The 16,630-nt window shown below is 37.9% G+C and overlaps 1 protein-coding gene across 1 annotated transcript in view; it reads left to right on the plus strand.

Moving 5' to 3' along the window:
- The first annotated feature begins 1,584 nt into the window (after positions 1-1,584).
- LOC121888635 (complement C3-like) overlaps positions 1,585-16,630 on the plus strand; it is a 35,848-nt gene continuing 20,802 nt past the window's right edge. Inside the window, exons 1-13 of the mRNA XM_042400256.1 lie at positions 1,585-1,781; positions 2,988-3,180; positions 3,381-3,543; positions 4,126-4,220; positions 4,608-4,696; positions 5,994-6,076; positions 6,171-6,267; positions 13,973-14,075; positions 14,386-14,506; positions 14,787-14,902; positions 15,308-15,472; positions 16,245-16,344; positions 16,467-16,561. Of these exons, the coding sequence (XP_042256190.1) occupies positions 1,609-1,781; positions 2,988-3,180; positions 3,381-3,543; positions 4,126-4,220; positions 4,608-4,696; positions 5,994-6,076; positions 6,171-6,267; positions 13,973-14,075; positions 14,386-14,506; positions 14,787-14,902; positions 15,308-15,472; positions 16,245-16,344; positions 16,467-16,561 (1,593 nt within the window). The 5' untranslated portion in view covers positions 1,585-1,608. The remainder of the gene's footprint in view (positions 1,782-2,987; positions 3,181-3,380; positions 3,544-4,125; positions 4,221-4,607; positions 4,697-5,993; positions 6,077-6,170; positions 6,268-13,972; positions 14,076-14,385; positions 14,507-14,786; positions 14,903-15,307; positions 15,473-16,244; positions 16,345-16,466; positions 16,562-16,630) is intronic.

The following is a 16,630-nucleotide window of genomic DNA, read 5'->3' on the forward strand; positions in this document are numbered from 1 at the left end:
GTTAGATGTAATAGTTTAAAGCAAATGTATCAGAGATCAAATACAGTCCATTTAACTGGAAATCACCCCTTTAAAGTGCAAAACAAAATGCATAAGCCAGACGACTGTCCTGAACTTTGCCACTTTCATTTTCTTATGGATAGTCCACAAAATAGGCACTCTATATGATTTCTTGAGGAACAATGAACTGAAGTAAAAGTTAAATACTGAATTAAAAAACAATGACAAATGTATAGTAATGTTTACAACAATACTGTGAGCTCTTTCTTGTTGAGATTCAGATGAAAAGATCAATACCACTTCACTTAGCTTAACATAAAGACAGGAAATGGGAAAACAGCTGGTTCTGTCCAGAGGTAACCAGATCTGTCTATTAGAACCTCTGAAGTTCACTGATAAATGTTACATCTGGTTTGTTTGATCCCAACAAAAACCAAAATGCAAAAACCCCACATGGTTTTATGGGGGGTTGAATGTGTATATGTTTCTTGGCCGTGCACAGTCACTTCCTGGAGTCTTGACATCACTGTAATGTTGGCAGACAGAGCTAGGTTACCCAGTCTTTATGCTAAGCTAAGCTAACTGTCTTGTGGCTGCAATATTTAGGGTACAGGCATAACACTGTTATTGATCTTCTCATCTTACTCTCTGCAAGAAAGTGGAATCTTGTATTTCCCAAATATCAAACAAATCCTTTAAGATAAGTCATGTTAATGAAATTTTGATTTGAGTCTTCTGTACTCCAGCTCAAAATACTAACTACACTAATCAGACTGTGTGCTGGAGGTCCTGCAGAGGCGCTGTGGCAAGTCACCTTCACATTTTCTGGAACTGTTCACAACGTTCTGGAGGCAGTTTTTAAGATGAAAGTTAATTTTGATTTTAAAATAATGTATCATGGTGATCTAGAAGAGTTTTCCCGTGCAAAGTGAGATAAACACTTGTTGAGAGTGCTGTTAGTGGCATGCAAAAATGCTTTGACCAGAAAATGGCTTAAGGACATAAGATCCATAAATCCAAACCAGAATGAATGGATTGACCTAGTTTACAATTTACATTATATACTGTGGAGAGAATTACATTTAAAGAATTAATATGGGTTGATATATATATAGTGGATGGAGGGGTCTAGTTGGCACTTTTTGCTCCTATGTACGTATGTACTATGTGTTCATATGTGTTCTTCAAAAAAGACATGTTAATAAAAAAAAAATGTCTCAAGTCCAATTTTCTGACAAAATATGTTTTGTTGCAATCAATAGAGATGAAAGAGTTGTAATATATGAAATTCATGGATAAAATACCTGAGAGATATATCTGTTTTTGGCAAATCCAGCAAATTAAATACCTGACAAGTCAACATGAAAGAAAAACCCAGAATTTACATGAAGCAGTCCCGCTCATTAATTTACCACATTGCCCTCATTGACTTTATACAACCAACCAAATTAAAGGGGTAGATGCCTTTGTATAAACAGGCAAAATCTCTGATGGTTGACATATTTGTATATACAACATGCAAATCATTAAGTCCACTGAGTGATAGTATTATCTAAATTATTTAAAAAATATATTATCATATAATTCAAGAAAGAAATAAACATTAAAATGATTGATCATAATTTTTTGAATCAGATTGTCATTGGAGAAAATTCCTTGGTGCTGCAACTCAAAAAACCCTGCCAGATAGACTTTTACCTCAACAGTTGTCTGTGTGTTTGTGCATGTTCAATATGTTTATGTGGAAATATACTTATTCAGCAGGTTGAGAATAACCATAGGTGACTAAATTTTACAAGCAAGAAAAAAACAAGGGAATCATATCAGAAAATGTACATCAGAAATGTGAAATTGCTGTTTTTATTTAATTCTGCAAAGAACTGTTTACTCAACAGTGTTCAGAAGTTAGTCAAGCATGTAAACCCTCATTGATTTTTTCTATTTACCCTTCAATGTTTATCAGAACTGAACCGTTTCTCAACTGTTGCTGGGAAATCATGTGTGTGTTTGTGTTTACACATGTGTACAGAAACCTTTGAGAAGGGGACGGATGAGACAGTAGTGAGGACAGGAAGAGTTGTGGGGGGATAAAAGAAGAGTGCTGCAGCTAGTCTTCATTGACAGCAGATCAGGATCGGGTAGGAGGATGTGTAGAACTCCACTGTGGCTGCTGGCCTCTCTGGCCTTTGCCTCCTTGTCTTCTCTGGCTAATGGAGCTCCATTGTAAGTAGACCTGGCTTACCTTCATACACTCTTCCTGAGATTTGATTAACACAGAGAATACATAAAAATACAAAATATACAGTTTGTTTACTCAGCTTCCTGATATTCAAATTGTTGTGGTGAAACTGTAAGGAGCACAACAACAAGATCAGTGGTTCTCTACATTTATAATTTATTTAAAAAGTGTATGGATACGAAGGACATATTGCATGAGTATTGGTTTAACACAGTTCTATTTTCACTTGTGTCTTACAAAAAACAGTGGACCAGTTTACAGTTTCATAAGTCAACGCATTACACCACACACAGCAAACAGCTTTATTGATCCAGTGCTAGATTTTAGTTAAGATAATAAATAGATTACTCATTGTGTGTGATGTCCATGCTAGATCAGATGATCCTCAGGCTGCAAAGCAGTGGTTCCAAATTAAACCTGAGGGGTCATAAGACAGAAATAAGAAATGGAAAATGTGAAAACATTGTGAACTGGACATTTATACCTCTTTAGGTCTGTAAAAGTCCTTTAAATGAAATAAATATTGTAAGAAAATGTCCACACTAAGGCATTAATATGTGGCACAGGGTTACAGCAGTAAATCTTGTGTTTAAATAGTGACAAACCTCATTGTCATTAGCATGTGTGTGGGGGTTATAGTGCCTTACAATTAAAAAGACCATGTTTGTCAGTAAGTCAGTGCATCCTGAGCAGCAGTGTGATTCAGTGCAGTGATACTGTCTCTCTCTCTGTCCCCACTGCTCTGCAGACAAGTGATGGCTGCCCCCAACTTGTTGCGGGTAGGAACAGCAGAAAACATCTTTGTGGGGTGTCAAGATTGCACCGGAGATGACATCGGGGTCAAAATCAAAGTGATGACCTTTCCAACCAAAAGCAAACTGACAAACACATCTGTGACCCTTAATGAAACAAATGGCTTCCAGAGTTTCGGACAAATTACGGTAAAATAAATACTGAATGTACTGTATACTGTATGTTACTCTTACACAATACTTGACTTTTTGTATTTGGCCTGCATTCATCACCTAATTTGTAGAAATATTTTTTTCTATCAAGACCATAAACAATAGATTTAGCATCTATAAATGCTCATGACATATCGATTCTGCTCCTCATATAATGTTTATGTCTCTGGTTTCAGATCCCTGTTGAGAGCTTCAGTAAGGATCCTAACATGAAGCAGTATGTGTACCTGCAAGCTCAATTCCCTGAAATTCTGCTGGAGAAAATCGTCTTAGTCTCCTTCCAGTCTGGCTACATCTTCATCCAGACCGACAAGACCCTCTACACCCCTGACAGCACAGGTGAGTTCGCTTCACTGCTGAGAAATACAACGTCTACCCTTGTGAAAATATCTGTTGGTATGCTAAGGTATCTCCCTAGAAAATATATCACCCAATCTATGTCAGAAGGTAAAATGTATTAAGCTGCTGCAAAATTGAACAATTAGCATTATTAACTACTTCTTTAGTGTTCATAAAGGACATTTTGAAAGCATTTATTCTTTACTGGTGTTGATAATGTACAATATCGATATCAAAAATCAAGGATAGACTTTTAAAGATGAACTATCATTTTTAAGGAGGTCTTTAAAGCAAGAGATAAATACACATTAACAAACAATGAAAAAAGAAAAAAACACATGAAAAATATTTAATAAATAGAGAATACAAACACCTGCCAGAAAGCAAACGCTCCCCCTCATACTCCCTTCCTAAAAATCCTCATCATATCTGAGAGCATCACAGTTTGACTAGCACATCTCTCATTTTTCAAGAGTGACTGCATGATAAACTACAATAAAATGAACTCTTCTTTTCACATAAGTGGAATAATAAAATGAAAACTCAAAATAGATACACCATGACCTCTTCTCTGTCTCTCAGTTCATTACAGGATGTTTGCAGTGACGCCCAATATGGAGCCAGTAGAGAGAGATGGCGAAACCCAATCTCCTCCCTCTATTGATATTGAGTTTGTGGTAATGTATTTTATCTTTGATTAGCACAGAATTCAATGAAATATTGTAATGAGCTGTCACTGTTCAACTGTAGGTGAGATCATTTTACCTTCCACTTTGTCTCTGTATGCTTCTTAAACACCTGAATGACCTTTGTATTCCTTTGTTTCATCTCTTCTGACACACGTCCCACCCATAAAAATAAATGTCTCCCTCTAGTGGTTGTGTTGCAGCCTCTCCCTGAGAGGTAGACAAAAAAAAAATTAAGAAATGTTTAAGACAGTGTCTAAAGACTGATCAGGCTTATGGACAGGAAACAAAGGACGTTGAAAATATAGAATGATTTCAATAAATGTGTAAACTGACAAGGCTCATTTTTAATGATTGTTCAATTTTGCATATTTTTAGACCCCTGACGGCGTCATTATGCCACTTCATTCATTCTCTCTGAAATCAGGCATCCACTCTGGACATTACAAACTGGGTGAAATTGTCAGGTGTGTATTTTATTTTACTTTAATTGCATTACTGTACATTCTGTTGTGGTTGTTTGGTGTTAGTGGGGAATTTAACATTTTTAACATGTAATAATTCGGACTGGAAACAGGGTGAAACAGCTAACCTGGCTTGCGTTCAAGGCTGATTTATGGTAGGTTGCTCGACACTTTGGATAAGTGTCACTCAACAGAAATTAAATAGTCGCTATGAATTAAAACGCTGTGTGATGTTTTCAATTTATGCTTTGGCGAAAGGTTTCAGTTGTCTCCATGGTAACCAGACACTGTCCTCCAGCCAGCTTGGTATATCATCCCGACCAGAACTAATTAAACAAGGACGTTACAAGTTATCTTAAGTTACAAACCAAAATATCAATAATGAAGTTCAGTGAAAACTACAATCTCCATGGCAACGTTAGCACCACTACCCAATAACATTTTGCAACAAAATATGACGATGTCCTTGACATAACAAAATTCTCTAGGTGTATGACATGAAAGGAAAGCATTGAGCGACAAAATACATAATTTCTGTCAACCAACACTTATCAGAAGTGTTGAGCAACCTACCATAAAACAGTATTAAGTCTGTAAGTAACAAGTTATCAGTTGCCAGGCAACCAGCGCAGACTCCAGGAAGTTAGTAGGTGGAACCAAGAAATGCTCTGGCCCAATGGTCAACCCCCTGGCAAATCACTGTTTTCACACATAGGTAATTGTACGAACTAGACACATGAGATATAACATGTTAATTAGTGAGCTAGTGAGCAGATGAATTTTGTTACCTGCGGACTGAGCCAGGCTAGTTGTTTCCCCTTGTTTCCAGTCTTTTAAGCAAAGCTAACCAGCTGCTGGCTTTAACTTTATATTTAGTGTACAGATATGAGAGTGGTAAAGTATCAATATTCTCATGTAGCCTAACTCTCCATCAGAAGGCAATTATGTTTGTTTCCCAAAACTATTCCTTTGTAATTGTATGGTAATTTATCATATCCAGCCAATTTCAATCTGAATATTAATTTTAAATGAATCATAGTACAGTTAATCATATTAGATAATCAGTCTAAACCGGGGTAAAATGAAGGTACCTTTCTAACTATTGTGTAGTTTGTCAGCCAACGTGAATGGAGGACACTAAAAGTGTGTTGCACCAGCTCATAAATAACTTGAGTCTGAAGTCTGGACTCTAATGTTATGAATATTTTAGTCTTTTGCTTGATTATTGAAGTATTTGTCCTTGTGTCCTTGTGTGTGTGTGTGTGTGTGTGTGTGTGTGTGTGTGTGTGTGTGTGTGTAGTCCTGGACTGTGGAAAGTGGTTACCAGGTTCCACAACAATCCACAACAGAGCTTCTCTACAGAGTTTGAAGTCAAAGAATACGGTGAGTCCTTCTTTACTTGGACTGTCATTTAAAAACCTATACAACTTACTCTTTACCTGATTACACATCCAATAAAATGTTTTCAATTTTTCAGTGCTGCCGAGTTTTGAGGTTAAACTGATGGTTCCGGAATCCTTTGACCCCTTCTTCTATGTGGACAGCGAAGCCTTCACTGTCGACATTAAAGCTACGTAGGTGCAAGTTTTTGTTTTGTGGATTTGTATTATATTGTATTTATTTATCGGGACAGTGTACAGTTTTTAACATAAATGATGCACTGCACCAGAGTTAACTCAAAGCTAATTTACATCTGTAGTCCCCCACAATCAAAACATACAACAGCACAACAACAAACAGTACAAAGCAGAAAACACACAGAACACATTATTCAAAATACAAAGCTATTCACAATAGCACATCACATACACCCACAATATCAATCAGAAATCAATAATGCAAGCATGTCAAACCAAAAGCAAGATTATTTGAGAAGACCATGAGATCAAATCTAGACTCAGTGGCCACAGAGCTGAGCAGCCTTCAGCAGACTCTTCAACCTGGTTCTGAATGCACTGATTGAACTGCAGCTCACTAGATCGTCAGGTAGGGCATTCCACTGAGTTGTGGCTTTCACAGAGAAAGCTGACTGTCCAAATGCAGTGTGACGAAATGGTTTGGTACAATCTTGTATAGAGGATATTCTGGAGGATCTCACAGAATTTACTGAGCAAGTGTACAGAAAGTCACATAGTGGAGGAGGGGCCAAACCATTTAAAATTTTGAATACTAGGCACAAATTTGAGAATAATCTAAAATTCTCAAAGCTCAGTAACCTACAGTGATGGAAATGCATTGGCTTTTTGTCCAGAGTTTTTAGAGTTTGTTTGTATAAGGACTCAAGAGGTTTTATGGTTGTTTCTCCAGCTTGCCCCCAACATGTGACGCAGTAAGACATATGGGAAAGAATCATTGCATGCATAAATATCTTGGCTGCATCCAAAGAGAGACAGTTTATAATATGTCTAAAATTTGCTAAGTTGTACTTTATGGTTTTAACTGTTTTTTTTAACATGTTTCTCGAAGTTCAAATTTGGATCCAGTGTCACGCCAAGATATTTAAAATCAGTGACTATGTCAATCTTTTCACCTTTGATGAGAATATCAGCGTTAGGAGGTTGTACCATGGTTTTAGAGAAAAACATGCCTTTTGTCTTGTTTACATTTAGACTCATTTAGACTTTCCAATGCAAATGTTAGCTTAGCAGCAGCCAATGCAGCTGCTTTTGCATGTGTGTACACAATGGTGTCATCTGCACACATTTGTAGTTCTACATCATGACACTGCTGAGGGAGATCATTAATATATAGGCTAAATAATAAGGGACCTAACACGGACCTTTGTGGAACACCCATTGTGCACTTCATGTTACTGGACAGTGCGTTCTAAACTTTAACACATTGTATTGTATTAGATAAATATGAAGACATCCGTGTCAGTGCTCTAGATGAGAAGTTAAATTTAGAGAGTTTCGATATTAAAACGTCATGATTGACTGTGTCAAATGCTTTACGCACCACCTACTCCTTCTATGTCTTGATTTAATTTGCCCAATTAAGTGCAAGGTTTGTGCAAAGTTTCAGTGGAATGATTTGCTCTAAAGCCAAATTGCATGCAATGTAGACCAAAATTGCTTGTATTAAGAAATGTTGTCAGTTGTTTAATGACAACTTTCTCAGCAACCTTTTAGAGTACTGGTAGTATACTTATTGGTCTATAGTTACTGGCTTCAAGGCAGTGTCAGAGATTTAAAAATAGGTGTGACAGTGGCACATTTCCAGTCATCAGGAAAGAAGCTGTGTTTAAAAGACAAGTTAATTAAATGAGCAATAGGGGGAATTAAAATGTCTTTGTGTGATTTAACAAACATTGTGTCAAATTGGAAAGCATCTCTACTTTTGGAGCTTTTTAAGGAGCTGATGATTTTGTTAACTTGTAACTCATTAGACTCTACCAGCTCGAAAACTTGGCCTGTAGCATCTATAGGAGCAATATCAAGTTTCCTTTTCGTACATTTTTTTCCCTAACTCATATACAAATTCAAGAAAAGAGAGGACAGAAGCAACAACAAGATGGTCTTCAATTAACTTTTCCTGTACTTTGAGTTTAAAATCTAAAAATTTTGTGTCTCTCCTTGTGAGATTATCAATGTTTTTCCAGATTGATGTACTGTTGTCTTTTGCCTCATTCAAAACATTGAGATAAAAACGAGATTTAGCTTCTCTTAGCTCTTGGATAACTTTGTTCCTTAAACCTTCATAAATCAGCATGTCAGTGTCTCTTCTAGTTTTAATTGCATTCCTTAGTGCAGCATCTCTAGATTTCATTAGTTTCCACAAATTTTCATTAAACCACGGTAAATAGTATTTATTTTTAGATTTTATCTGTATCCTCATATTAAATCTTTCCCTCACAGTGTTGATTCTGTGAGTAAAAGTGTCACAGCCATAGTCCAGATCATCAGAGGACAGTACATCATCCCAGTTCAAGCTATTGACTTCACTGATAAATTCTTCTCGCTTAGCTCTGGGTATGCATGGAAGGATCATTGTCTTAGTTGCCGTGGTCCTAAATGTATTTTTAGTGCTGGTGTAACAGAACGTAGTTGATCCGTGATCTGTACGGATCGCCCCCCCAAGGTTAGGCACGCATGTGAACTGTGGATTAACTGTCAAATTTAATGTCTTATTGGAGACCACCTAAACAAACTGCTGTAAGTACAAGTCATGGACAGACAGCATGTCGCTAACAGGAATTTTGAAGCACAACGACCAAACCAGCATGTAGCTGTAACCCTTGTTACGATGTAATAACAGAGCACAGGTAAGTAGTAGTCAATAGTAATAACTGGACCAGTAACAGAAGACACTAAGCTTTTAAGAGCCAATATCTTGAACATCAATAATGACACAGACTACAATGGTTTGTATGTTTGTGGCCACTTGTTATTTCAAGCTGAAAGTCAACATGTAATACAACAGCTTTTTTTGGAAAGAACAATGTATGAAAAATAACAAACTAAAATAATAAAGCCGGCAAAATAAAACAAAAGATACCCTTTGTTCCCAAAGTTAGTCCTTATTGCGTTGGGGCCCTTTTTCCGACCAAATGTCAGTGTATCACTGTCTATTTTAGTCCTACCGCACAGTCCGTGAGAAAGGAGAAACCAAGGAACCGTGCACGCATCTCAGGTTCAATACCAGTGGTTCGGTTCGGCTCGCCACCCAGTTCACACTGGGAATCTCTGGGTCCAGGGATCTGAAGCCTTGCAGGAGTCCGGCAGGAAGTACTGGCTGCGTCCCCTTTTTCTTTATGGTATTACCAAAAACCTGACCTAGAGACAGGCCAGATGAGATCCAAATATCTCATTACATTCATGCTGTCTGCACAAATCATGTTCATTTTCTAATCTCCCATGAATTATTACCAATTAATAATAATATTTTGTATTAATTAGTTCAAATCATGTTCTCAAAAAGGTTTAGTTGTACAACAAAAATATATCTTTAGTTTCAAGTGTTCATTTGTAGTTGTGTAACTATAAATACATTCAAAGTGCTTCTTATAATCATGTTCAATTACACATTAATAACCATCTACAAATACTCAAAATTATGTGGTTACACAAGTAACTGACAAAAGTACATTTCACAAAAATAAAATAAAATACTGTGGAGTACCCCTTTAATTTGGCCAAAATTGCATCAAATGCAGTAAACATTAATAGTAACGTGAGGCATTAAGGCTTAACGTGCTTAATTGTCTCTCCTTGCACCGGTAACAGTGAGAGATTGCACTAAATATTAACCTCTTTAATTACTATAAACATAAAATAAACATAAATTGCACGTAACACCAAATAATCATGCCAGCTAAGTGGCTAGGCTCAAGTTAACACGCTATTAGCATCACAAAACACAGTCTCAGATAGAGCACTATTAGCACCTTTTAATGGCTATCAGCGCCAATTAACATAAATATCAGCTGCCTTACAGTCATCTTAACAGGTTTTATAGTGTTTTCACTCACCGCTGAGTCAAAGTATGAACGAGGTTTACAGCATTTCACCTCGGCAGACCCGCGAAAATCATCCGGCCTCTCACGCTGCTTTACAATCTTAAATGCAACAGTATGGCGGTCAGCAGCTGTTTAACATCATCTAGAATTAATATTACTTCATTCAGAAGATCATTTTTAGTTCTTACTCAACGGATGACAAAAGATTTTATTTTCTCTATGTCCCATCAGCACTCGAGGTAGCCAGCATAGGTTGTTTTTTAAAACAGGAAGTTATAACAGGAAGCGGAACTGCAGCCGATCACCTGGGACTAGTGGGGTTCATTTATTTGTTATTTGGGGATCTTGTCATACTGAGCCCTTCACTGCTGCTTGGAAAATACAATGTTGGCTGTGTTTCTCCTTTTATGCACATACTTTCATGATTTTAAACAACTTTTAACAGATGTAGTCATTTATATGAGTTATTTGAATGATATTTACTCCAAATGTTATTTTTATACCAACACTTTTTAAATAGTTCTTCGTATTATTATTTTCTTAATGTATATAATCAACCTAAATTAATTATTTGTTTGTTTCTAAATAAAATGAATTGTTTTAAAGGGATAATTCTAATATTATAGGGTGTCATTTTAGAGCCTGGGCTACATAGCCTCTTAACATCCACCATTTTTTGGGAATTTTCACCTATTTGGTGTACCCAAATGGAAAAGCTTATAACAGAAGAACTGTGACGCCAAAATGCATGTATTAGGCTCAATTTGAAAGGTAACATCTTCTCATTTTTGGAAATGTGCTTGTTTAGCATGTGGCTAAAACAGAACCAAAACTACATCAGTTCAAATATGCCTCAAGAAAGTGTTTTTGGTCCTTGTCTATGATGAGTCACATTTGAATAACAATAACTAGGACATGCTTTATGCCAGAACTATGTAAATCTCCACATACCTTCTACATCTTGTCAAGCACACCTGTATAAAATTACAGACCTCTAGACCTAACCTTATGGGAACTAGGGAGTTTTTAGTTTGTGGTGTCACTGGTGTCACCACAAACCTCTCCAAAATGTCTCCAAGTGGCCAAATTGTGCCAATTGCTTTTACTCATAACTGCGTGATGCTAAGCCACTTACACATAGTTTAAGAGGTTCGTCGGCGACCTGGAGGATGTTAGGAGGCTAATGGGTCCATAGTGACATCTGCAGGTATGTTTACCTGCTGTTTGATGTGCTGCAGCTGAGCAGCTAATCATAGCTGATTAGCTATCTAACTGCTAACTGCCATTGGTGGTGCACTTTTCCCCGATGAATGTTTGTTTGGTGGCTTGTTCAACAAGCTGAGCTGCAGGACAAGACGTGTGTTCATGTTTGTAAGTTATCATCAAGTTTTGATGAAATTTCATTCACTACCATGTTTAAAGGAGGAAGGTATCATGCCTCATATTGCAATTTAATTTAACAATTGAGCCTTGAATATTTTATATCTTTTAAGATTTTATTTAACGTTAAATGTTGGACATCCTGAATGTTGTGAACAAAAGTTCCATGCTGTAAGTGCTTTACAGAATGAAAGCAAAGTTTTATTTGCCCCCCCTCAGACCCTCCCTTCCCCCCCCAAATGATCTGATCAGTGACTCAAATCTGTGATACGTTAGGTTATGATCTGATAAGCCATGATTAAATTATAACTTTTAGTTATTCTTTCTGGTTTGTTAGTAAATATCAGATCAATTTGTGTACTGGAGCATTTTGCAATCCTAGTTGGGCCTTTTACTAGTTGTTCTAGTTGGAATTTCTCATTTTTAGTTTTTTCCTCTTAGATTTATCCTCCCAGTTCACATTAAAATCACCCATAAGTAAAATTTCTTTGTTGAGATTGCACTGTTTCAAGACTTCTGTAAGTTGATCATATAAAGTGTCATCTGCAGATGGGGGCCTATAGACACCTATAATGTTAAAATTTGTTGGGATAACATTATTTTTATCCCAACATATTCTAACATGTTACCCACATTGTAAACCACACGTTCACATTTGATGTTGTCTCTCACATAAAAAGCACCCCTACTCCTCTTCCATCAGGTCTGTCTCTTTTGAAACATCGGTATCTGTGCACCGTGAACACACTCGCAGGAGTTCTTTGTTTCAACCATGTTTCAGTTAGACAGAGAAAGTCCAGATTTGAGTCCAACACAAGATGAGTTAGCTGATTGCTCTTTGCAGTAATGCTTCTGATGTTAAAATCTCCACCTAATAGCCTTCTCGGTTTCAGTTTCGGGTCCCATTAGACTTTTCCATGATTGACAGTTTAGAAGGTTTTGAATAACCTCTGCCTTCTCACTGCAGGGCTTCATCAGCAGTAGGTTTTGTGAGAGAGACACTGGACCTCTCCACAGCCCTGTAGTGAAAAGTTATTCATTGAGACATCATGCCTTGTGTTAACAAAGTTTAGTCTGTTAAGGGAGAAGAAGAAGAAAGTTGATGCTCACTCATCACCAGCACCAGAGGAGTCCCAGACACACTCAGGCACAAATCAGCATCAAAGTTCTGCAGCACTCCAGGTGTCACTTGTCCAGGATTTAGTAGAACATCTCCGGACAGCAGGAGCAGCATGAAGAGGAGACCTGCTATTCTCCAAAATGGGATGGCAGATGACTGGTCCACTGGATCGGTGATTCGCTCTGGTACCTTGGCTCGTCCGTGCCGCAGGACAAAAGAATAGATTGTAAAATATCTCAGTACGTTATGATGAAAACTCACTGTAGGAGCATCAACTGGCCATGAGCCAGCATTTGTCCCAAGGTCAATCACTCGGTGTCCCAGCTGTTTTCCATCAGTGTTGATTGCTCTTGCCAGACAGACACGTACAGGCAATACAGCAATGAGTACCAACAGTAGTCCAAAAAGCACACCATGGAACACAGCCCAGGTGTTTTTGCTGATGAAACACTGCTTTGAACTTGACGCAGTTTTTGACAGGCATGCTCTGTGGTACGATTAATGGCCTTGGGGAACAGTCCTATGTAGCAATCCCATCCAGGATCCCGGTGGCCAAGGATAGAAGCTCCTCTTAAGCCCCTCAGTACCAGCCCGGTGCACCCGGAACCTCCTCTTGACTTCAGCAGGGAGAAAAGGCCGCCATCCGGGCGGTTAGAAACCCCAGAAGATCCATGTGGCCAGGGCCGTTTCCTTCGATGTTGAGATTGATGTACAAATGGTCTTCCTTGACGTTTAATCTGATGTTAACATTTGAAAACCTGGACTGGCCTGGTAGCAGAGTCAGCAGGGGGGTAAGTTGACCATCTATCCATCCTGAGTGACCCCCAGTCATATGTCATCACTTCTTGAGTCCAGGGTGCATAGAGAGGCTCCAGCATGCATGGATTACATTACCAGCAAGGATCCTTTGAGTTTTCTTCTTGTTTTCAAAAAATAACTCTTCTGTTAGCTTCTTTGGTGCTGTATCTCTTTTGGAATATTGGTAACAGCAGGTAGCAGATAGCAGTTGACAGCTAGATAGCTGTTTTGATTTGAAAAATATATCCAAAGATGATGTTGATGATGAGAGTCCTTTCTGAAGATTATTTTGCAAAATGTTCCACTTTTTTGGGTTCAAGGATCAGGAGCTCACTCCCAGTGCAGCCACTCCTCCAGAATCCTCATACATCCTTCATTTGGAGATTGAGTTTGATTGGTAGATTGGATTGGAGGAGAAAGTAAAAGGTGTTTTGACTATTCTTTTTGTAATAGTTCCTATTCTACCTCTCTCCTGTTTTATTTGATTGTGGGCTTAAAATGTGTCCTTCTCTTGTGGTTTTAGGTATCTGTTTGGTGAAAAGGTGGATGGGACAGCCTACGTGGTGTTTGGGGTTGTGCAGGGTGATCAAAAGAACAGCTTTCCCAGCTCTCTTCAGAGAGTGCCGGTGAGTGCATACTAACATTTTTGCCATATCTGTCTGTCAATTTCTTTGTGTCTAATTTCTCATATGCACAAGCATATAAACTCAAATCTGGCCTTTACCAGTGCTACAAAATCTGCAAGACTGCAGAACATGAAAAATGTCTGGGATTTTACTGTTGTCCATATGTCAGTTATAATTGTTATATTCAGAGAGAGGTATTCAAGTTCAGAATTAAGCCAGATTAACATAAGAATCTATGCACCCAACAAAATTCCTATCAACTGTCCACTAACTGTATTTCAAGATGCATTTCTGTATTATGTCACATTAGGTCAAGGAAGGTCATGGACAGGTCACATTGAAGAAAGAGCACATCACACAGACCTTCTCAGACATCAATGCACTGGTGGGGAAGTCCATATATGTAGCTGTCAGCGTGCTGACAGAGAGTGGTAAGAAAGAGAGACTGTGTTTCTGCCTGTTCAGTACGTATGATCATGTGGGAATCATATGATTTAGCAGCACAACAGGGTTCAAATTAACCATCAGTAACGTCTAAAATTTCCAACACAAGAAAGAGAAAGAAAGAAAATAAAAATACCATATCAGGATAAGTATGTCAGAAATTGAATGGATTTACATTGTTTCTGTATCAATTAATCACAAATGAAGCAAAAATGTGTAAAAATACTTTTTGTGTGCATGTGTTTGTGTTTCTGCATCATCTCACAGGTAGTGAAATCGTGGAGGCAGAGTTGAGAGGCATCCAGATTGTCAAATCACCTTACACCATCCGCTTCAAGAAAACACCCAAATATTTCAAACCAGGAATATCCTTTGATGTTATGGTAGATAATTCTACTTTAAATAAACCCTTTCCAGAAAACATTTCACTGCTGAAATACAGTCACAGTTTGAACCCAACTTTCATGCCATAGGTCATTTTTTCTTTCTTTTTTTTTTCACAAGCCGCATGCTGTTTAATGCTTCCTTAATATCCATACAACTGATTGGTGCAATACTTCAATCTGTCATGGATCATTATGATACAAAGCACATCATTACACAGTAGAAATTCACACATAAACACACAGGGTCACTATATATTAAGTCATAATACTTAGTGCCCAGCTTGTGCAGTTTGCAGCCAGAGTAATCTAATAGCATCAGGTTACCATTAATAATATGTCATTAAATAACAATAATAGTTAGATCTTTTCTGATTGTTCAGCTGTTTGTGTCTTGGATGGCAGGTTGAAGTTCTGAATCCTGATGAGACTCCAGCACATCGTGTTGCTGTGATGGTCGACCAAGGCCAGGTGCAAGGCGACACTGCATCCGAAGCCCTCACTGCACCCAATGGCATGGCTAAGCTTTCTGTCAATACAGCGGAAGGGGATGAGAATCTGCAGATCACAGTAAGTCTCCAAAATGTTTTGAAAGTCTTTACCCTTTTGCATTACAGCCAGGTTTGGCAAATGGAAGCTTAAACCCACAACTTTTGAGCTAAAAGGAGAACAAATATTAGGTTCACATTCGTCAGGTGGCCAGAAACGTAACTCCAAATGAAGGCAAATGTGGTTCTGTTTCTGCTGGACATGAAAGTTGACCACTATTATCATCATTATCATCATCATTGTAAATTTATAAGCCAGTAATACAGCATGTGGAGGCTGTGTATGTTGATGTTTTTCTGCCCCTTGGTGGCAAAAGTCATTGGGGAGATGACAGACAAAAAGCCAGGCACAGGTTTATTTGTGAAGTTAGTGGTGTTCTTAATACTAGTTGAGTTGTAGCGTCAGTTGATGCTGGATGTCAGTTAAAAGTGCCTTAACTCAAGTGAGAAAAAGGAACAGTTTTATTTTAACACAATTAAATGGCAAGATTTAAAACAGCCCTCAAATAGGACAAAGCCGTATCGTTTGCAAGCTCAAAAACGAATTTGGCAACGATGACCGGCCTTTATTATACTGTGTCACTCTATTATCTGTAGGTCCTTTTCTGTTCTGTCAACTGATGTTTATCTAAGGATACAAATCTTTTTGTTATTTCTTTAATTGATTTTACTTTTTATAGGCTGAGGTACGCTAGTCAAGGACAATATTTGATAGGATAGACCTGAGACTCTTCATGTGCATATATTTATTTAACTGTGCGTGTACACTTACTTATGTCTGTGTTTGATTGCAGATAAAGACCAACAATCCTCGTATTTTATCTGAAAGGCAAGCATCAGCCACCATGGTAGCTCTCCCATATAGTACCACAAACAATAACTACATCCACATAGGTAAGAAACATCCTGAAACAACATGAGGTTTTAAAAGAAGATGCGGATGGCAGTGGCAGTGCTGCCTAAGTGCCAAGATCTCTTCCGTGTCTAGCAATAATCACAAAATGTAATTTTTGTAGGGGTGGATACAGCTGAGGTGGAATTAGGGGAAAACATGAAAATCAACCTCATCCTCAGCAAGCACCAAAACCATGATAAGGACATCACATACTTGGTGAGAAATGTTTAGCACCTGTGCATGAGTGTGTGTTTGTGCACATGCTTGAGTGTTTGTGTCTTGTGC

This window comes from Thunnus maccoyii, chromosome 2, assembly GCF_910596095.1.
Source record: "Thunnus maccoyii chromosome 2, fThuMac1.1, whole genome shotgun sequence".
NCBI classification, from domain to species: domain Eukaryota; kingdom Metazoa; phylum Chordata; class Actinopteri; order Scombriformes; family Scombridae; genus Thunnus; species Thunnus maccoyii.